Source organism: Coenobita brevimanus, chromosome 1 (genome assembly GCF_032717465.1).
Source record: "Coenobita brevimanus isolate Jiangsu-jjx chromosome 1, ASM3271746v2, whole genome shotgun sequence".
Classification (NCBI taxonomy): domain Eukaryota; kingdom Metazoa; phylum Arthropoda; class Malacostraca; order Decapoda; family Coenobitidae; genus Coenobita; species Coenobita brevimanus.
In genome coordinates this window covers 2,746,353-2,769,158 of record NC_136954.1, presented here as the reverse complement: position 1 = coordinate 2,769,158, position 22,806 = coordinate 2,746,353, and the positions used below count along the sequence as shown (strand labels likewise).

The 22,806-nt window shown below is 42.2% G+C and overlaps 1 protein-coding gene and 1 long non-coding RNA gene across 2 annotated transcripts in view; both read right to left on the bottom strand.

Moving 5' to 3' along the window:
- Window positions 1-5,229: 5,229 nt before the first annotated feature.
- Window positions 5,230-12,294, bottom strand: LOC145403496 (uncharacterized). The gene is made up of 2 exons (XR_013898039.1): window positions 12,136-12,294; window positions 5,230-5,595 (listed from the first exon to the last, which is right to left on the bottom strand). It is a non-coding gene; the product is annotated as an uncharacterized LOC145403496 (long non-coding RNA).
- Window positions 12,295-14,641: 2,347 nt separating this feature from the next.
- LOC145411924 (macrophage mannose receptor 1-like) overlaps window positions 14,642-22,806 on the bottom strand; it is a 43,954-nt gene continuing 35,789 nt past the window's right edge. The window contains exon 18 of the mRNA XM_080281913.1: window positions 14,642-14,742. Coding sequence (XP_080138039.1) covers window positions 14,642-14,742 — 101 coding nt within the window. The remainder of the gene's footprint in view (window positions 14,743-22,806) is intronic.

Here is a 22,806-nt window from a genome sequence, read left to right as displayed (position 1 = left end):
TTAAAATTACCGTGATATTATAAAAACCCCGTGACAATTGGCGACCTCATTCCAGGATATTAACTCCTAGCTCTAAAGCTATTCACGAGATAGTGCTCACTCATTCATATTTAGGTATTTATCATTAAAGTTTATAGGCACAAGCTTACTGGTGTTTACCCTTAATTTAGCAAGTGAATTTTGCTTTATCAATCCATAGAGTACTTAACTCTAGTTTATTCTTGGTAACGCCAGACGATTTTATTCGCTCCTGGGAAGTCGCCGTACCCATTGTGTTTATTATTGAGTCTTCCCAGTCATTTACATTTTTTATTTATTCTTTGCCAGTTAACTGGATAAGACTGGTCACCACTAGCTTGTGTCTGTACTCTTTACTTGTGTTTATTAGTATTCGTCGCTAAGCAGTCAGTACTCAATTTCGGTTTTGCTTAATAAATTAGCGCCATGGCTACTACTGTATTTTTACAGGAAGCCAAAGATATGGGTCTTTCGGACCCAACCGAAATTAAAGAGTATATACTCTCACGGCATAATCAGGAGCAGCAGCGCGAGAATGATGCCCGTGAAGAGCGTAAGATTCAGCGCGAATACGAGCGAGAACAGCGCGAACAACGTGAAAGAGAGCGTGCATATGAACAAGAGCAGCGTTAGAAAGAGCGAATACGAGCAGAAACAACGCGAGCTCGAGTTAGAAAAAGAGCGACAACAGCGCGAATACGAGCGAGAACAGCGCGAACACGAGCGAGAACAGCGCGAATACGAGCGTGAACAACGAGACAAAGAACGAGAACATGAACGTGCCGAACGTGAGGCACGAGAAAAACATGAACTTGAAATGATGAAGCTCAAGCGAGATTCCTTGGCTTCAGACACGTCTGGTGCAGTTGGTCAAAGCTCCACGAGCGTTCCCCCTGCACATGTCCTGGCGACCCCACGCATCAAGCTTCCTTCATACAAGGAAAGCGAGCGAATCGAGCCGTACATAGCTCGTTTTGAGGACATGGCAGACTTATATCAACTGGATGAGGCAGCTAAGCGGATCCAATTTCTTAGTTTATTTGAGGGCCCTGCCCTCGATATTCTCCACAGAATTCGTGGAGACAATCTCACATATGAGATGATGAAAGCTGCACTCATTAAGGCGTATGGTCTCACAGTAGACGACGCCAAAGTTCAGTTCATGCGAGCTCGTCTCCAAGACAAGGAGACAGCTGTTCAGTTCCTTGATCGTCTCACAGCTTATTTAAATGAGTGGATGGAGAAAGATGAAACTCCTTCCACGCGTGAGGGGATAATTGACCTTATGCTGCGTACACAGCTAGAGAGGTCGTGGCCTGCTGAGCTCATAGCACAGCTTAAGATCTGCCAGGTGAAAGATGCCAGCCAAATGGCAGAGAAGGCTGACGCATTCTTTACTGCATACGGGTATCAAGCTCGTAAGCAAAACACCTGGAACAGAAAACCTGATAAGTCTGGGAAGCCGTCTCAGACTGAATCCCAGCACCAAGGCCGTTCTCAGAGTAATGGTCACGGTCCAAGCAAACCACAGAAGGACCAGGGGCAAAACACTCAGAAATCTGAGTGGAAGCGGTACAACAAGCACCCCAACCAGCAGCAGTATCAGCCACGCAACCGACCGTCGGGACAAACTTTTTCACCACCAGCTCAAAAGAGGCAGGAAGCAAATGCAGCCTTCATTCCTCAGCAGCAGCACGGTGGTCACGTCCCTACCAGTGTGGGTACTTCCCCACAGTTCACTAGTCCCACAGTGACAGTGAACCCCCCTCCACAGATGGCCAATGTTCCATCTCAAGTATATAACCCTCAAGGCACAATGTTTGCCACATCAATTCAGCAGCCTCATGAGTGGCTAGCTGCTTCCTCCACAGGCCCTCCCACAGGTGACAGTACCTTCCTTGTTCAGCCAGGGTTTGTGGGAGGCATTCCTGTGAAGGTCCTGAGAGACAATGGTTCCTCAGGTTGCTCTGTCAAGCAGAGTCTAGTTCGGCCTGAGCAGTATACAGGTCGACAGATCCATGCAAGCCTTATTGATGGATCAGTGAGATTGTTCCCTGAGGCATGTATCCAGGTGGCATCTCCATTTTATACTGGTATGACACTTGCAGTTGTCATGCCAGAGCCTCTATTTGACTTGATAGTAGGCAATATTCAAGGAGCCAAGGATAGTTGCTCCGATGATGGCGCCACTCAGACTTCGGCTGCTGTGGTAACACGAGCCATGACTGAGGCTCCAGACTGTGTCACCCCAGTGATCATTGAATCGCCGCAAGATCTGATGTGTAGTCAACTTGTTGTACAAGAACAACATTCTGACCCGACACTTGCTGCCGTGTGGAACAAACAAAAGGGTCGAGTGATAAAGTATTCACGGGGAGGTCGAGCCAAGTTCCTTCGTAAACAAGGACGGCTCTACCGTGAGTCACGAACACCCGAGGGCGAGGTTCGACTGCAGTTTGTCGTTCCCGCCAAGTACCGCCCAGCAGTGTTACAATGGGGTCATTGTTCAGCCTCAGGAGGTCACATGGGGAAAAGGAAGACCCAGGGCCGTATCCGAGCTGACTTTTTCTGGCCAGGGATGGGACGGGACATAGATAGTTTTGTCCGTTCTTGCAGTGTGTGCCAAAGTATCACCACTAATCAGGGACATGCCCTTCCTGTGCCATTTATAACCACACCTGTAATCTCTGAGTCAGTTGAGAGACAGGGTAGTGGTGAAGTGGGTGCAGACCTGACATCTCGCCCATTGGCCCCACAGGACACAGTATGTCCAGGGCCTGTACATGCATATTATGTACCTTAAGTTAAGGGGGAAGTTGAGAGGCGACTTGAGGCTATGGAAGACCCAAGTTTGCATAAGGATTCTCAGCTTCCCGGTACTAATATATGTACCGTAAGTTAAGGGGGAAGTTGAGTGGCGACTTGAGGCTATGGAAGACCCAAGTTTGCATAAGGATTCTCAGCTTCCCGGTACTAATAGAAGTACTGTAGGTTAAGGGGGAAGTTCGAGAGAGAACTCCGCAGTGGCGACTTGAGGCTATGGAAGACCCAAGTTTGCATAAGGATTCTCAGCTTCCCGGTACTAATAGAAGTACTGTAGGTTAAGGGGGAAGTTCGAGAGAGAACTCCGCAGTGGCGACTTGAGGCTATGGAAGACCCAAGTTTGCAAGGTTTCTCAGCTCTCCGATATTAATATAAGTACTGTAGGTTGAGGCACAGGTTGAGGACCCGTGTGCGGTTCGAGGCTATGGAAGACCCGAGTTTGCACAGGGATTCTCAACTTGTCGAAACATAATTGTGTGCTATAATTAATGGCGACCTCGAATGTACGTCGTAGCACTGACTGCTAGGCAGAGAGAGTAATTGTAACTTAATAAGAATTTTGTCTCATTGACACTTTTGATGCTCCACCTCAATTGGTTTTGCAGGTTCAGCAATGGGTGTAGCAGTTTTGCTGTGCGGACCAGCTGATCGTCTGCCACGCCTGCCGCCTCTTCTCCTCTGCCTCCGTCGTCGCCATAATATTTACTATGTCATTTTACACGTAGGTACAGTTACACTACAACTGTCACACCTACACCGTGTATTACATACACCACGCTACACAACAATTAGTTGTCAGTGTAAATGTAGCGAATTTTCGCTCAGTTTGACCTGAGTACAGGATTTTCACCGTCGTCACGGAGTTTTTCCCTCAAGCTTGCTTCTATTAACGTAAATACGAGGTTTTTTCGCTCACTGACGACTGCGACTTTCTCCTGTAGCAGGATAGCACACACACCACAGTGTGAATCTTGTGTGACTGAGTTAGGATTTATATGTATGTATATTGAAATCATTCTTCTGAAGGAAGAAAGATTTAATTTTCATGGGGCGTAATGTCACGAATCAATTCGCGACATTTCCTTTTTGTGAGAAGCCACGAACTATTAGTGGAAAACTCACTGTGTATCGCTCAGTTAACCGTTTCTCTCTCCATTCCGGGGTATACTTTTCAAATAATTCGTCACCGTTTTCAAAAAGTGACCGATTTAATGCACGTCACTAAGTGCGCTACTGAGCGATACAATTATTTCTTTATCGTTTGCCTCTGCTCATTCAACCGTTAGCCACGCCTTCTTCCGGTGGCCTGTGCGTCCTGCTTATGCATTATTTGAATTCAGTCTTGTGTTTGCTGTGGCGGAGAAAGGTTCTGTGCTCAGAAGTGGAGAGGTCAGCTAGCACCCCAAGCTCCACTAGACAGTTAATCCAGTCCTCCCACCTTAGTGGTGATACACAGTATTCATCGACTGGTATTTCTTTTTGTGTATTTTGTAGTTTTAAGAGCTTAGTTAAGGTGTTTTTCCTAGGCGTAAGTATTTAGCTTCTGTGTGAGTGAAGGTGCGTCTCATTTAATTGATTTGAAATGTAATGTTGAATTTATTTTTGTAATTAATAAATTTAACAGTTCTATTTCTTGAGCTTAATGTAGAGTAAATCTTGTTTCATTTCTCCATAATTAAGCTTATTTTCCATACAGCTCCTAGCTTGCATAAACGTTTACTATTCATAACTGGTACTTAGACCAGTCTTGTTGTATTAACTTAAAATCCGTTGTGCCAGGAGTTAATGCATCAGCAAGAACCTGATGTTATTATTATTAGTATTAGTTATTTATTGTCAGGGGTGATGTAACTTTCTCCAGAGGCTAACAGTACAGTAATTCAGCAATTGTGAGTAATTAGTCTCTGCTGTGTACTGTTGAGAAAGTTTATAAATTCTCGTTCTTGAGAATCTTAGCAAGTCAGCGTAAAGTAATCGTTGCTTGATGTAGCAAGACAATCATTGTCTCTGCTCTTCAATATTAATATTATTATCAAATTAAATAATACTTAACCATTTATTTTAAAATTACCGTGATATTATAAAAACCCCGTGACAATCATTAATTAGTGTATGGGTAGAAACTATGACATAAGAGTTTACATAAATGCCTGTGTTCTTATGGCAATAATAAATGGTAAGGCGATGATATGTATGTGTAATATTTGCAATACTTAACCACACGCAACTAGAGACACAGAGAGGGTTGTATTCCAAGTGGCACGGGAGATTTTGTGACACCTCTTCCTTTGCGATTTATTTTACACAACACCACAGTTTCTTCTTGTATGTTTATGATGCAAGTTATGTCAGTATTAAAGTGACAACATCCAGGTCAATGCTAGGTTGTAATATGCAAGATAAACTGCTAAGGAAGACGAGGTATAAAGCTGCAACTAGGAATACAACCCTGGGAGAGGCAACAAGTCACACACAATAGCAATACTAAAGTTCCAAGTATATATCTGCTTAAATAAATAGTATCACACAACCAAATATGCATGAGAGGGGCAACAGGCACAACACTATAGTACAGTAATACAATAAGTTCCATGTTTATATCTGCATAAATAATATCACACAACCAACTATACAGTGAGAGGGGCAACAAATCCCACACTAGAAAAATACAGCACTAAAGTTCAGAGTCGACAGGATCGTTGCGGTAGAAGTTTAACACCAGTTCTTCCATGACTTCACATGTTCTGCTGTCATCTGTAACAAAAGATTATGCTGTACTTACGAGTATATATTTACATTCAGGCTAATACAAGTACATTTAATGGAACTGGACCAAAAACAATATCCACGACTTTATCTCACCCTGATAACTGTTTACAGTATCCTGTTGTAAATGAGATTAATAAATATTTAAAGTCATGGGTAATATAAATTTATCTATTGGCAGTGAACCAAACAAGATATTTACTTCTGGATCCTAGCTCTCAGTATAGCAGCTATCAGTTATGTAGAAAAGCTTGTAATTTTTCCATCTTCACTTCCTTATTTGGAGACATCTTCACGGGAAGTTGATGAATGTAGTTTATTGTAGCTTACTGATGTCCACCGCTGCTGCCAATCTCGATGAACGTAGTTTGTCGTTGTTTACCGTTGTTCACCGCTGCTGCCGGTATCCATGAGCGGAGTTTATCATTGTCTAAACTCATAAGGCGTGGTTTAATTGTAGTCGGTTCGTTGTTAGTGCTCGCCACCAATGTCAATGAGCTTAGATTGACTGCAGTCGGTTCGCTGTTACTGCTCGCCACCAGTGTCAATGACGTAGCCGAGGGGTTTGATTAGACAGAGGTTATCTGACTGTATCGTTGATGGGAGTGGCACCAAGAGAGAGAGTAATGGTGAGGCATTGTAGGAGATGTCATTATAGACCTTCTCTGTTCCATTATCCCTTCGTATTTTAAGTGGGATGATGAAATAGGCAGATTGGGGTCGATGGGGTTTATTGTGAGACAGTTGCTTGAATAAAAAGTAAAAGCTTGGCATGACCTGTGTATGGTTAGTAGCGGTTTGTGCTAGCTGCAGTCCTCCTACATTACTCTCACTCTGCTACTCTATATGGCTCTCTGGGAATCTCTCTCCTTTCCTGGCCGTCTCTCTCTCTGGATCGCTCTTGGGTGCTCTAACCTTCCTACACGTGATATCGTGTGTGTGTGTGTGTGTGTATTTACCTATTTGTAGTATACAGGAATTGAGCAATGCTCGTGTTGTCCTGTCTCCATATCCACATTTATCAAGTCTACCTTTACACACATGAATGTTTTTCTCATGCACCACCTCTTTGTCTAAGTCGTTCCAAATATTTAAGTATTTACCTAATATACCTAATTGTGATATACACGGAATGTACTATGCTCGTGGGTTTCCGTCGCTGTTTCTCAATAAGTCGAATTTAACTTTAAACTCGTTTAAGTTTTTAGACTGGACGATCTCTTTGTCCAGGCTATTCCATAAGTCTATACTTCTGTAAGGAAAGCTATATTTCTTGATATCCTTCAAGCAGCTTGACTTTTTCAATTTCATTCCATGTCCTCTTGTTGCTCTCTTATCCCATACAAACAGATCTTCTTTGTCAATTTTATCTACTCCCACCATGGTCCTGAACACCGCAATCATGTCTCCCCGCTTTCTCCTTTCCTCTAACGAAGGCAAATCCAGTTTTTCCAGCCTCTCTCTGTATGACAGGTCTGTCAGACTGGGGACCATCTTGGTTGCTGTTCTTTGTGTGTGTGTGTGTGTGTGTGTGTGTGTGTGTGTGTGTGTGTGTGTGTGTGTGTGTGTGGGTCATGCTTCCTGCACATGATCAGAGGTGTTTGGCATTCTTGATTAGTCTAGGCAAGAAGATGTATAGTTGTCTCTTCCTGGAGAACTTCAGACATACAGTAGCTTCCTGTTTTACATACTGTTACCTATAGCTATACAGTTACAATCCGTAGTTACATACAGATTTGTGTCAAAACATATTATGCCCACATATTGTTCTGTCACGCCAACTGTCGTACCAATGACAGTAAATATTGTCATAACATATCATGCATATTATATACACATTACAATCAACTTGTATGCTAATTAAATGAAATACATAATATTGTAAGAGTAACGTAATTGAAGGAATATTGTATCACAATTGCAGTTACATCGTGTTAATGCAACTGTAGTTACACTGTGTAAATGCAACTGTTAATGCGTGTGACTAACATACTGTAACATGTGTTAATGCAAACTGAAGTTACATCTTGTTAATGCAACTGTTACATAATCGTGGTTGCAATGAAATTGTAGTTACATCTTGTTAATGCAACTGTAGTTGTGGCTGCAATAAAATTGTGGTTACATCTTGTTAATGCAACTGTTACATAATTGTGGTTGCCATAAAATTGTACTTACATCTTGTTAATGCAACTCTTACATAATTGTGGTTGTAACAAATTGCAGTTACATAACTAGCAATTGTAACATAATTGCAGTAATGCTAGCGTTTGTAGTTGCACACTTGTAGCAATTGTAACAATTGCAGTAATACTAGTGTTTGTAATTACATAACCGTGGCAATTGTAATATAACTGCAGTAATGCCAGTGTCTGTAGTTATATAACTGTAACAACTGTAACATAAGTGCAATAATGCTAGTGTTTGTAGTTACATAACCGTAGCAACTGTAACATAACTGCAGGAATGCTTGTGTTTGTAGTTACATAACTGTAGCAACTGTAACATAACTGCAGGAATGCTTGTGTTTGTAGTTACATAACTGTAGCAACTGTAATATAATTGCAGGAATGCTAGTGTTTGTACGGTAGTAACATAATTGTGGCAACAATAATATTTTTGCAGTAATGCAACTGTTTGTAGTTACATAACTATAGCAATTGTAACATAATAGCAGTAATGCTAGTGTTTGTAGTTATATATAGTACTGTGTCATTACATATTATGCCTACATTCTGACTGGTGACTTGAGGATTATTTCACACTCAGAGCTTAAGAGAGGGTGTATAGCTTACTGAGTACGATGAAATTACATCATAAACACGACAAGCTTCATTCATGACCACTGTTAACCCGTCTGCTTGCTGTGTCCACAACTGAGTGAGCAGCTTGGCAGAACCACTCCACTCATGTGAGGTCGTTCATGCACGTCTCATTTATGCATGGCTCCATTAGCCCTCAGTATTTGCTTCTGCTCCCTCCCCTTCCCCCTCGCCCCCTTTTTAATATGCTCTGTTCAATACCCCGTTCCACTGCAAGCTGTCCAGGTTATCGTATATGTGTCAGGAGTTTCACGTGCCTTTCTTGTTCTTGTCTTGTATTCTTTTCGTTATCTCTGGGCTACGTTTAAAGAGGCCTGGCAGTTCTAGCTTGCTGTTATGTGGTTCACCTGAAGGGCTGTAATTTTTTCTGTTTTAAGTATGGTTTGTTTCACATAGTTGCCATATATTAGCCACCCTCTACACGCCTGACTACTCTGGTGCCCACCTTCCTCTCAGCTGCTACCTCACTTGTATAATACTGGCTCTATTTCTCGTTCCTTTACCCACTCTGTGATCTTTCCTTCCAGCCTTGGGCATCATTACTTTCTGATCATCTAGCAAGGGTTGGGCAAATCGATATGCGCAGCGCTACGGACGATGATAAATGTACAGTCGGCCCCAAACATTTGCGAGGATTAGGTTATAAGACTCCTCGAGAATGGGTGATGTTCGAGAGTGGGTGATCCATGTAAAGAGTAATATTTGTTCCCCAAACGGGCACGACGGTCCGACATTCCTCAGTTTTTAGGCGTCTATTAACGGATACTCATCAGCCGTTTCCTCATGTAAATTATTTTGACCTAACCAGACACCAGCTAGATAACAAGAAACCAGCCACCTAGGGTTTGTTCAAGGACTTGTTTATTCATTACATGTGAGAATGACATGCACAGATGGAAATGAGTGTTGTTGTAGGGGTATGTGTGCTGTCACTGAGCCCTAACCTCTTTGGCATTACCATAAATAAACTATGCATTCTATTGCCAAATGTGCACACACATGGAGCATGGAATGGCTGTACCATGCCAGGCACATCGAAAGATTGTAAACTAAGTCAGCTCATTGCCTGCTAGCAAACGAAGACTGTGGTGAAAGATTGGTATAGACATGTAGGTCCCTATTTCCACTTTAAACAACATATTTTATACAAAATTATTTTCCGTCACATCTTAATGATGGATGTTGAATATGAATTAGTAATTTGAGTATTTTTCCCCCGCCAGGCTAATTCCTTTGTGTAACGTTGCTGCAACTTACGGTCCGCGGCCACATAAAAAAAAAAAAAAAAATCCTTGCTTTCATTTTTTGCCCAGGACCAATTCGTGGATAAGGCGGGGGCGCGGGTGTTTCTTCCGCGGAGGCTCGGGGATGACCGTATTTAGTACGGGTGAGCTGCAACTGCTCTTTCAAATTACTCCTGCTTCAGTGTATGTGTAGACTGAAGCAAGAATGTGCAGTCCTGTAGGCCTGGCGAGCCACCACGTACTCACAGCTCCACCACGATACAGACCTACATAAAAAGACCCGGTAATCCGGGAAACTGACCTCAATCTTGGCTGATACAGAAGTTGTGTATAGTATTACTGTACATGGCTTCATTGCTGTTATTAACCTCATTTACCTAAGCAAACGATGCTGGAGAAGGACGCCTTCAAGAGGTGGCACTGATGTAATTGGGTGACTCCCTGCCCCGTTACATACACTGGTATACCGAAACTGTCTCCTGCAGACAGACACGTTAGACGGAAGTAAGTCAACGGTAGTCGAAGCTCATACTGTTTACATCCACAGTGTCTACAGTTCCGCTGCAGGATTTAGAATATGAACCAGTAGGCTTGCATGCAGCCCTTGGGACAGCATTTGGTTAATAACGGTCGGTATTTCTGTGTTTCTACCACGCTGATTGTCACAGAGGGCAAGATGGAGGGTCCAGTAATCTGATATTTCCTCATCACTGAAGGAGCTCAAGGAACCTTTCTGACTCCTGGTCATCCTCCTTTAGGGAGTTTGGCGAAAGCTTTGCCACTGCACTTGACATCTCAAAGGCTTCCGATGGAGTCTGGCATAGATCTTTAATTTCCAAACTACTCTCTTATGGTTTCCATCCTTCTATCTGTGCCTTCATCTCTAGCTTCCTTTCTGGTCGTTCTATGGCCGCTGTTGTAGACGGCCACCTTTCTTCCTCTAGAGCAATCAACAGTGGTGTTGTTCTGGCCTCTTCTATCACCAACTCTCTTCGTTTTATTTATCAACGACCTTCTAAACTGTACATTTAACCCAATCCACATATAAACAAATGACTCTACCCTTCATCTTTCCATTCGCTTCCTGGGCGTCCATCTCAGCAGTTACTTCAACAGACAAGGGATGAGGCTGTGGCACACCTAATGTCTGACTTGGTTCATATCTCTGACTGGGGTAATAGTAATTTTGTTGTTTTCAATGCATCAAAAACTCAGTTCTTATATCTCTCAACCCTTCGAAATCTTCCACAGGAGTATCCCCTAATTTTTAATAATATCCAGCTCAGTCCTGCACCATCTTTAATCACAGCTGAGGTTTCTTTCTGTCGGGATTTATCTTGGAAAGATCATATTACCTCTCATAAAATCTGCTTCCAAGAGATTAGGACTGCTAAGCCGACTCCATGCCTTTTTTACCCCTGCACAGTTGTTGACTTCATACACGGGTTTTATTCACTCGAGTGTAAAGTACAACTCTCATGTGTGAGAAGACTCTCCACATACAGCTCTTCTGAACATGGCTTTTCGTTTCATTAACTCTCCTCCTTTTACTGGCTCCCTTCAACCTCCGTCCCTTTTCTGTGCGCACTGTTGCATCTTTATCTTTCTTCTATCATTACTTCAATGGTCATTGCTCTTCTGAACTGTCTGCTTGCATCCGTCCACCACTACGGCGGCCATGTAGTACCCACCTACTAACAAGCTCTCATCCTTTTTCAGGCCAACTCTAATGCAAGAGTTAACTTTTACTTCCAGTCACTCATGTATGCAACAGATCTACCTGAAACTGACTTCATCTGTCTGTATTTTCTACTGCCTATGACCCCCAGTCTTTCAAACGCAGTAGTGTCCAGGCATCTCGAAATGAACGGATCTCGAATTTTGGTCTCTGTTAGCTTGTTTTTGTTTTTTCTTTGAGGGAACAATCTCTCGGGCTTCTGACCTTTGGTTCTTTCTTCCTTACGTAAAAAAAAGGCTAGACATGGCTAGGCTTGGCTATGCTGGGCTGAGCTAGACCAGAATTACTAGGCTAGGATGGCTAGGGTTGAGTTCTTAATTTCAGAGTGCTATTTCCCCGAGTCCTGGATGGTGGCTGGGAGAGGGATGCTCTAAGGACAAGTTGGTTGGCGTGGATTATAGGAATGAGTAGTTGGTTACTTCACCCTTTTCACCCTCGCTTGGCCCAAAATTGCCATCTCTCCATCTTAAATACCGAGCTATTATACAGACTAATACTAAAATATGATGCTAGTCACAATGAAATGTCGGAGCACTTTTTCTGCCACTCAGTTACATGAATTAAGCTGGAAAAGCACGGACACCTGGACCAAGTTAAGGTAGAAAGAGTATAGTCAAATGGACCCTCTAATCTGACTACACCTGGCCATCAACTGCTGAAAAGGGATAAAATTTCTCCGTCAGATTACAACATACGGGCTATACCAAGAGAGGTTCACACTCACCAGCTGTATACAGAGCATTGTCAAAACAGTATCCCCCATCGATTTTCTGCGGCTTGAGCGTCTTCCTCCTGTAGACATATCCAGCTGCCAACAGTGCCATTACCACAGCGATCAGTGCCAATGTAATGCCAGCAGTACCGGCGGCACTTAGGTGAGGCTGACGCACTGAGGAGAAAAAACAGAAAAGGTGGGTATAACACTTTGAATCCGGGTGACATCAATTTATTTCTCTTGCTATCTCTCTCTCTTTATGCCTAGGCTGCTTCCCCCAGAGAAAGGGAGGTTGCCGAGACAGGACGACACACTCCTAATTTACTCATTCAAACACACACATTTATTCGTATCTTAGCCCCAAGGGAAGAAGGGACAGATCCTCACCGCATCACACCGCATGAGGGTCTTTTGCTACTAAACGATATTTATTCTGTGTATTGTATCGAAGGGGTTTATTATTGCTCCAAATCTACCCATTCGAAATATCTGTCTTAAGCTGAACAAAACCGCCAGGAAATAGCAAGAATACGAAAAAGACACCCCCGGGCTGAAAGAGTTAAACCTTCCAGTCCAGTGATGTATACGCCTTGCTGTATTTTACTTTATTTTACTTCCTTCAACTTCTGACGATTTCATTCAACTTAAGAGAGAGATTTCAAAGTACAGGGGCTAAGTACTGTCTTCATTAACACCTTCAATTCACAAGATGACTAATCACCTGAAAGTAGGTGGAGAAAAAGGTAAACAAGCTGAACGTGTTAAACATCTTCCACCTGTACATATATTCAGCTGCCAACATTTGTCAACATTAAAACTATCAGTGCCAACAATACCAGCAGCACCAAGACGGGGCAATCGTACTGAAGAGAGACAAACAGTAAGGTGGAATTACACTGAACAAATCGCCAGTTTTCTCCATGATTTAACTTAAGACTTTTAGAATTAGACAGGTTAGATACTGTCTTCATTAACCCTTTCATTACTAAACGTTCTTTAGATTCAGTAAGGTGGTTTTTACTTCTTTACATGCTATTACAGTGTAGCATAAGTGTACCCAGAAACTGTTAAAACACTGGTATATCTGTTAACCAACCATGCAATGCACATAATGTAGGGATGTAGTTACGTGTCTTCTTACTGCCTTGACCTTGTTCCACTGATTTTGGGCGTACTGCCATCCCTACACATCCACACATTTTATCAAACGTAGGCTATTTTTAAACGTTCATTCTACTATGGTTGTGAAGTGTTCGGCACCTGTATGAAACATTATCAAAATTTCTTGATGTTCACGAAAGTTTTGACTATAGTACTGTACAGTTCCGGTCAATAATGCTTTTACACGCTTGGCCTTGTGAAGAGGATGGAAAATGAGAGACTGACTAGAAAAGTGTATGTGGGTGAGTTGGAGGAAACAGGAGGAGAGGGGGACCAAGGATGAGATGGAGGGATGGAATGGAGAGAGATGAGTGTAGTGATTGTTGGAGAGAGGGCAACCAAATGGCAGGAGACAGGGCAAGGTGAGGGCAATTTGTTTGTGGGTACCCCTTATGGGATTAAGGTGTCGGGCAACAGATAGATAGACAGATGGACATGCTTGGATTGCGAAATAATGATAAGAGATTCAGAACACCCTTACCTACTAGAATACTACAGGTTTCTGAAGCATGATGTCATTAACCCTTAAACAGCGGCATTCCTTCCAAGCGTAACAATAAAATGACCTAGACGTTATAGCCGTGGCACAAGACGCTGAGGTTGTCATTATCGTACCCTGGCAACCTACCTGTAAACAGTGCGTCCGATTTCGTATCATACACGAATCATATTATTATACACGAATATATTATACACGGATAGTATTATACACGAACAAATTATACCCGAATCACATGCGTATCATATTATACACGAAATCGGACGCACTGTTGACGGGTAGGTTGCTAGGGCACGATGACAACCTCAGAGCCGCGCGCCGTGTCTGTAGTTACTCTTGGATGCCCAGCCAGAAGTAAAATGCCTGCCTCCTCACCTTAATGCTGCATCGAACGTGCCACTTTCACGTTGTTGCAATACCTTGGCCAGGATAAGTACACACATTTTCCTTTAGTCATCACTATCAACTCATATCATGTGGGAAAAAAGGCTTTATTCAAAACAATTATGCATTAGGGTCGTGGATAAGATAAAACGTGATGCATTTTATGTTTTTACGCAATTCTCAGGCAGTTTGAAGGACTGACTACGTTGCACTTGATGTGAAATGCATCCAAGACGAAAATAACCTCAATAATATATAAGAGGAAGCCAGGATTCCGGAGGCTTGAATAGTGGGTGAATGAGTGGGTGGCCCATTTCACTGGGAATGCTGTAGATACGTCCCCCCCTTTAATGCTTTCTCCTCCTTGTCTGGACCCTTCCTCACACTATGTTTAGGTGGGAGAGAAAACATCAACAAGATGATAATGTAAAGGAATTATTGACTCTGTAACTGATCTACTGTACAAATGGTCTACTCACAGCCTTCTGAAGTTACGATGTTGTTGGTAACCGCATCCTCCTCTTCCTTCTCCTGAGCCTCCTCGTCTATCTCGTCAGTTGCATTGAGCGGTGCTGGAAACAGGAAGGATATGTTTAACCAATTCAATTCGGTAACGTTTACTTTATTATTATTATTTAGTGGTAGGTGGTGGCGACTATCATCCACTCACTTGTTGTAGTGCTGCCTACTTCTTCCTTAGCCTTTATCATTCTTTTTCTGTGCCTGCCCTCCTCTCTTCCTATTTCTCCCATCTTTCCTGTCACTTCTTATTGCTTTTCTTTCCTTTACAGGTGGCTTTACATTGAGTGACAGGCCTAATGGTTTCCTGTAAGCCAAGAAACCATTTACAACGCTGGGTGGTAACCATATAACCCAACCATATGTGCTCCCTACGTGTCAACAAGTGGGTTGGTGGAGGGTTAGTGCCCCTAACAAATAACTCAGAGTCGAATGGCCACTCCTTACGGGATTATGGTGTCTGGCAATAGATAGATAGATAGATAGATTATTATTATTATCATCAGCATCATCATTATCACCATTATTACTATTATTATTATTTTTATTGCTGTCTTCAAGCGATTTTATTTAGTTTATTAGACTTCTAATACCAAAGGCCAGATACTAGTACAGCCTTCATTAACGTATTCAGTACTACACGTCTGTCCTATGATGAATAAGAGTTTCTGGTGGCAGCAAGAATAAAACAAGTGAATGAAGTACTGCCATGCCATACAAAGTCCCCTCCCGGATGAATACCATACATACGTCCTGTGTATACAATGAGGGTATGACAACAATACATAAGTAGTGTGTACACGATATGAGTATGTGAAAATGTTGACCTTAGGGATAGATGGCTGGTTGTTGCACGGGACACACCGTCATGGTATGGGGAAGTATTGTGTGAAGTTATATCAAAATCTGTCCATGCATGTGGAAGTTACGGAGCAGACAAGAATGGAGGTATGAATGTTAAATACGACAGCACCCGACCTTGTTTGAGCCCCAAGTGTGACCTTGACCTTGGGAGTAGATGGCTGGTTGTTACGCGCGACACACCGTCATGGTATGGGGTACAATTGTGTGAAATTATATCAAAATCCGTCCATGTATGTGGAAGTTACAGGCGGACACGAAATTGTGGACGGACTGAGGGACGTTGACGGAACCGCGCAAACCTGTAGTCCCCGACCAGTAGGGGATTTTTAAAAAAAGTCCTCGGATTAATATTTACAACACTAACTCCTTCAGCTTGATTTTTCTTTATTCTGGCTGCCGAAGGGAACATTTAACGCAACTCAGGGGAAGCCACTAATCAAGGAGATGACGACAGTATCAAACCCTCCAGTTAGGAAGGTTATATGCTGAATAAAATGATCGATAATTAGCAAAACTAGTGAAAAAGACCATCGCATCTGAGCTAGCACAATATCTTACCGGAGTTTTTGTTATTTTTGTTTTTAACACTTTTTACACACACATTACACTATACATATGTATGGTACGAATGTATGTAATGTAATGTACGAGTATGTATGTGTGTGCGTGTAATGTATGTAAGGTAAGGTAAGGTAAGGTAATGTAATGAATTGTAATGTAACGTAATGTAATTTAATGTATGTACTGTATATATGTATGTATAGCCAGATATGATATTTTCTTGTAGGCAGACGAGGTTAAACGCAGCTGCTGTTTCTGCCAGAGGCTTGAAGTGCGTTGGACTAATTCGCGGCAGTTCTCAGGTTTATTTATGAGATGCTCTCCGAATGGTGGTTTGAGTGGCTGCATTTCGAACCCTCCTGGGAACATCTTCGGGTCAGTCTGATGGTGGGTAGGTAAGTATCGTAGGAGTGATGTTTATGGACTGGGGAAAAAGTGCAGAGGCTTGGAAGACTGTTGGGGAAGGTGGCAGGTGTGTCTGGGTTGAATGCTAAAATGTTGAAGGTTTCAGGGGAAATAGAAGTGGGCTTAGTTACTGATATGATAAATACGATTATATGTGTGTGTCCTGTTCCAGATGACTGCGTGAAGAGTGTGACTGTAAATGTGTACATGGGGAAGGGTGATGCTCTGGAAAGAGGAAATTAGGAAGGCATAACGCTTTTCAACCAAATAATGAAGGAAATGGAAAGAGTCCTAAAGGTATGATTAAGGAAAGTAATGAATACTCAAACAGTGAATACTGACGACATGCAGTTTGGGTTTATGCAAGGAAAAGGGGCCATTGATGCCATATTCATTGTCCGACAGATTCAGGAAACAAATATATAGGAAAGAAAAGAGTAGTACTTTGTTTTATCTGCGGCAAAGCCAACAGGTATATAAGTGGTACACCTGGGGATTATTATCTCTCTCTCTCCTTCGAGGAAAGTTCGAATATCTGCTCTTGGATGGCTCTGAGTGATTTTCTGATGAATACAAAGTTGTTCAGCTTGAAATTTTGAGTTGATTTAACATGTCAGCTGTTGCATCAGCTGAAGAATCGGATGAATATTATGCGATTTTTATTTTCGGCTGTCAGGGGGCATTTCAGCCACTTTGTTATGAAATACAAAGTTACTCAGCTTGAATTTTTGAGTTCTATATAGACATGCCAGCTGTTGCATTAGCTGATGGATAGTTTCGCCTCAGGTCTATGTGGATAGTCTCTTGTTGTTGTTCATTTGGAGAAGGCCTTTGAAAGTGACCCTAGGGAGGTAGTGAAGGAGATATGAAAATGCTTGGGATCGAGGAGTGGCAGGTTACAGTGGGTATAGATATGTATGTAGGTGCTGGCACCCAGGTGACAGCGAACGGAGATATGAGTGATGAGTTTTCTGTGAATGCTGAGATGCATCAGGGGTCAGTCTTGACCCCTTATTATCATGGTGGTTGAAGCTCTCTCATGTGACTTCAGAAATGGACTCCCATAAGAGATGTTGAATTCTGATGGCTTGGTGTTGATTGCGGAGAATGTAAAGGGGGTATCACACGGTACCTCGCATGAGGTCTGCCGAGTAAAGGTCCGTGGACCAGGCACAGACCTTATCACACACGTTCCTCGTATTGTCGGCGATGACGCTTCTTCTCACACTGTTGCCTGTACCCGTCTCGTTTGTACCCAGTGAAGGTCACTGGAGAATGCGATCGCTGCATGAGAAAGCCTTGGTGGTATAAAAGAATTTCCCACGAACTACTGTATGTGCAAACAAACTAGTCTGAGTGGTGTGTGATAAAAACATAAGTCTATTCATGAATATTAAATATATTTACCGGCAGAAAGGCCTGTCAGCTCCAGAAACCCCTGGGACAACTCTTTTGCTATCTAGTGCAGCAGGCGGCTCTTAAACGTTCTCTCCTGGGACATATCATCTCTGCTTCCAAAAACAAGGAAGCTGCCTAATTTTTTTCAGTGAGGGCGATTTCAGCAGCCCTAGTCCAGAAAATCGGAGCAAAAGCCATCATATATTCACTGATGAAGCTGTGTGGTGCTGAAGATATTGTATTGCACAGAAGTACTGCTCCGCTGTGTTGTGCTCGCCTCACGTGGTGCACCAGATGCTCTGGTTCAAATCTCCCCAGATCTGTTCCCCAAATTGAAAAGAAATTTCCCACTTTTTACTTTCATTCGTAATAAATATATTATGTTACGAGTTAAAGCTGTAATTAACGTTTTTATACATGAATGATATTGGAAAAGAGAAGCATTCACTGTAATTGCACGCCACTGTACTATTGTATAAAGTCCTCATGCATCACACCTTCTGTTCATAATACTGTGTGAAGAACGTATAATTTTTGTCCTAGTTATGAGCAACTCACACTGATCAATCTATACTCATATACAGTAATGTGTGTGTGTGTGTGTGGGGGGGGATTTCGGGGACTGTAATAATGGAAAACGAAAATATCACATGAGTCTGTCTTTGGTTTACTCCATATGAACTTAATGCTTCAAAAAATAAACAAAATAATCATCAGTCACAAAAATCGTAGCGCCGTGTTAGCAACTAAAAACCTCTTCATTGTACTACTTAGTTTTACCATTTTCCTATAACATACATAAACATATATATTTTAAATTTATAGGAGAAGGGCATTCTGTTCTGTCCTGCTCACAACTAGGTACACACCATCATTCAGCACTTAAGTTAATTCTGACATTTTACAACAACATGCCTTTAAACAGTAGCTACTGTCTTTTATAAACATTTCAGCCTGAATCACTCTGTTCATTGTCATACGTTTCTGATCTCATACGTCTAATAAGAATGTCAACTGGGAAATATGAAACAAGAATCCTTTTTCAAACAGCACTGAGAATGCAGTAATCCAACCAATGTTTTTGTTGACAGCGAATTTCTGTTTTGTTTTCACACTGTTTACTCCTTAAAGGGGGGGGGGGATGATTACCCAAGTTTGGGATAAATTGCCCTAGAAGAGAAGCACTGGAGTCGCAATGTGTACCCGTAAACTCCCTGTGCGCCTTTGTCCTTGTCCCACCAGTGGAGTGCGCTTGTTGTTGGTCTTATTCCCGTATACTGCGTGTCTGTTTAGTCCAGATCGACTAAGAACAGAAATGACAAGTTACGAGCTACACAACTGCCAAATGGGCACTGTCACCAGGAATGTAGGATGTTGTAATTAAAAAGTACAATAAATACCATAGATATTGTGTAGCATTTTACCTTTAAAATCTCCTTTCCTTAGATGAACCAATTATGGCATATGCTACACGATAAGTTTCTAAAGAAGTATTACGTAGCTATAAAGAAAGATATTTGGTTCAGTGAAAATTCCCCAAATTTTGAAGGAAATCTAATTCACAGTAAAAATTCCCCCAAATCGGACCTGAATTCCCCATTTCCCCATGAAAACCAAGAACTCCCCAAATCTAGGGAAAATTCCCCATGTCTGGCAGCACTGTGGACCGTCCCCAAACGTAAACACATGAGTATTTTATCGACATTATCACAGTTTTCATCAATGCATGAACTATTTTCTATTTACGGATTTCATGATTATATGTATTTAAAAACATTATTAAGTATTCTGAGATAGGTTAGATGTTCAGTGCTATAATACGACATTCTCTTGAGCTGTCTAGTTGGTCACACAGTTTTGTACCTCGTATGATGGGCACGAAATCCGTCCAATCGGATTCCAAGCATGCCGAGGATAACGTCGACATTCTCCACGATATTATGCCGATCTGATCTCGTTTCCTCGTCAAACCTCATACGAGGTACCGTGTGATACCTCCTTGAGGGAAGTGGAGGAAAGGTTTAGGAAATGGAGAGACAGAATGGGGCACAAGGGTTTGACAGTAAATGAGGATAAAACAAATAATGACATCTACGGCTGGTAGCGGTACTTTTAAAGCAGAGGGACAGTGGCCATGTGCAGTTTGCCAGAAAGGTGTGGGAAGTAAATCGATCATGTGAGTATTTGAGATAAGTGGGTGCATAAGAGATGTAGTGTTATCCGAGGAAGATTGTGAGATAATGCTAATTTCATGTGTGCGGTGTGTTGGGGGGAGACTGCAGAGATTGTCAGGCGTGAAAGGATTGATCTTGATGGTGTCTCTTGAGCATGTGGAAGAGTTTTGTTATTTGGGAGACATGTTATGAGCTGGAGGTGGGGCTGGAGCTAGCTCTGTGGCTAGGGTGAGGAGTGATTGGAAGTTCAGGGAGCTGTTGCCTCTCCTGACATCAGAGGGCTCTCCCTCCGTGCTACGGGATTTTTGTATGCAGCATGTGTGATGAGTGTAATGCTGTATGGTAGTGAGACCTGGGCTGGAAAGGAAGAGTATATCTGTAGGCTCACACGTACAGAAATGACAACGATCAGATGGGCGTGTAGTTCATCCTTGAATGCGAGGCCTGGGCGAGCTTGCTTTACTACTGAAGAGTACTGTAGATAGGAAGGATGAGACTGGAATGTCTTGGTGTTCTGATAAGGAGGGGTAGATTGATATGGTCTGGGCATGTGAAGAGGACGAAGGACGACAGTTGGGTGCGGAAAGTGAGAAATGTGAGCGTCATAAGGTGGGACCTCAGGGATAAGGGATGAACAGGGAGGCTGCCACAGATCGTGCAGCGTGAAGAGCCGCCATTAGGTGACCAAGGCTGACGCATGCAAATATGCTGGAGCCTTTACATACAATACGACGATACGACGTTCTTTTACTTCCCTCTCCAGTCCTTTGGTGTGTGCCCTTACTTCACCTTCCGGTCCTTAGGCGTGTGCTCTTACTTCCCTCTCCAGTCCTTAGGTGTGTGCCTTTCCTTCCCTCTCCAGTCCTTTGATATATGGCTCATTTAACTGCAAATCGTTGACTTCACTTGTTAATTCCTCCTTAAACTGATCCAAGACAAACGACAGGACAAAACCATATTCTAGGTGTCATAGAAGGCTTCGTAGCACTTCTTTAATTTGTTCTCCATATTACACCTTGCATGCTTATGTTATTTTTACTGTTTTATTACGGAAAGAGTATCCACTAGAGCAATAGTCACTAATCTGCATCACTAACATAAGAGGATACTGAGGTCAAATGTGAAGAATAAATTAAGGAATAAAGCACTTCAAAATCTACAGACTATGGCTCTCTATCCAATCTCCTTTGACAACCTTTCCTCAGAATAATGATCATGCTGTCCTCAACGGTTAAATTTCATCATCATTGCCAGACGCCATGTATCCCAAACGGGGTGGCCAAGGGCTTAGAGTTAACTGTTTTACAGGGAGGGGCACTAATCCCCCACCAACCCCACTTGACACGTAGGGATGCCAACAGCATCTGATGTTCCCAGGCGGTCACCCATCCAAGTACTAACCAGACCCAACGCTGCTTAACCTTTCCTCAGAATAATGATCATGCTGTCCTCAACGGTTAAATTTAAGACTGCTAAAAAACGGATATGGCACTCCATCGCAGCCTAAAACTTATAAAGATCGTCTGCGCCATTTTCAGTCGCATGCATCTGCTACAGAGATGACTTTTTTTTCTCTCTGTTCGTGTCCCAAGAGGTATGTCAAAGTAATTTTAGTCCCTCCTGAAGAGTTACTGGCCAACAACTCGAAACCTTCAACTAACTGTAATGCTTCCTCTCCTAACTGGCCCTTCATGTAACGAAGCTTTAATACTGTCATTACTGCATTGTGAACGCTTGAGGAAAACATTTAAAATGACAACCATTCAGTTCTTTCACTACTAAAGGTTGGAAGTGTTAATTTGGGTAACTAAGTCTGATAGTGTCGTACCTCTGTCAGTTTCTTAACATTTCTGGTTGCTGTTTTAGGTGCTCAGTGCAGCCTACGTCTGTGCTTGAGGATAAAACATTCCGCTCTTATGTCGCACAATTATTTTTTTCTCACCTCCAAAACTATCACGATCTTATGATACAGTGTTAGTACCTCACTGTACATGTTTTGGAAGGATTTGAGAGGGCCTTGCAGCTGGCCTATAGTTGCCGTTGCGATACAGTCGTCTAACCCTCTAGTGACGCCTCAAGATAATACATATTCCTTTCTCATCTTCCTTTAATTCGCCATAAAGACAACTAATCAACCAAAAAGGATATAATTATAGAGAAATAAGTGGCCTCTAAATCAAACGGCAAACACAGACGTTTATGAACTTCTATTTGACTTTGCTACCACATTCAGTCATGAAATAAAAAGATGAACAGCATGACAAATTGTTATAATTACCAAGGGAGGAAAAAAAAAACTCCATAAAATGATGACTTACTCCACCAAGCATAACCGACCACATAAAATATAACGAGCACCATCATCACTGTCTCAAAACGATGAAGCATGGCAGGCTATAGATCATGGTGATGTTAGAAACGCACCTCTGTGACCATATTCGCATATCAAAAACTAATTAATGAACTTCTAAAACCTTTATTTTCGTGTAGGGATGGCTCAGTTTTTTTTTTTTTTTTTTTTTTTTTTAAATAACAGAACAGAGGAAGGAAAAACAAATGAATAAAAAAAAAATCCATGCACCAGATTACTGGTGTCCTCTGTTCATAAAATATCTGTAACAGTTAGACTTGAACAGCAGTAGGTTGAAGCCTGGAGGGAAACAACTCTGGGGAAGCGAGTTCCAGAGAGATGAAGTTCGGGGAATGAAAGAATTC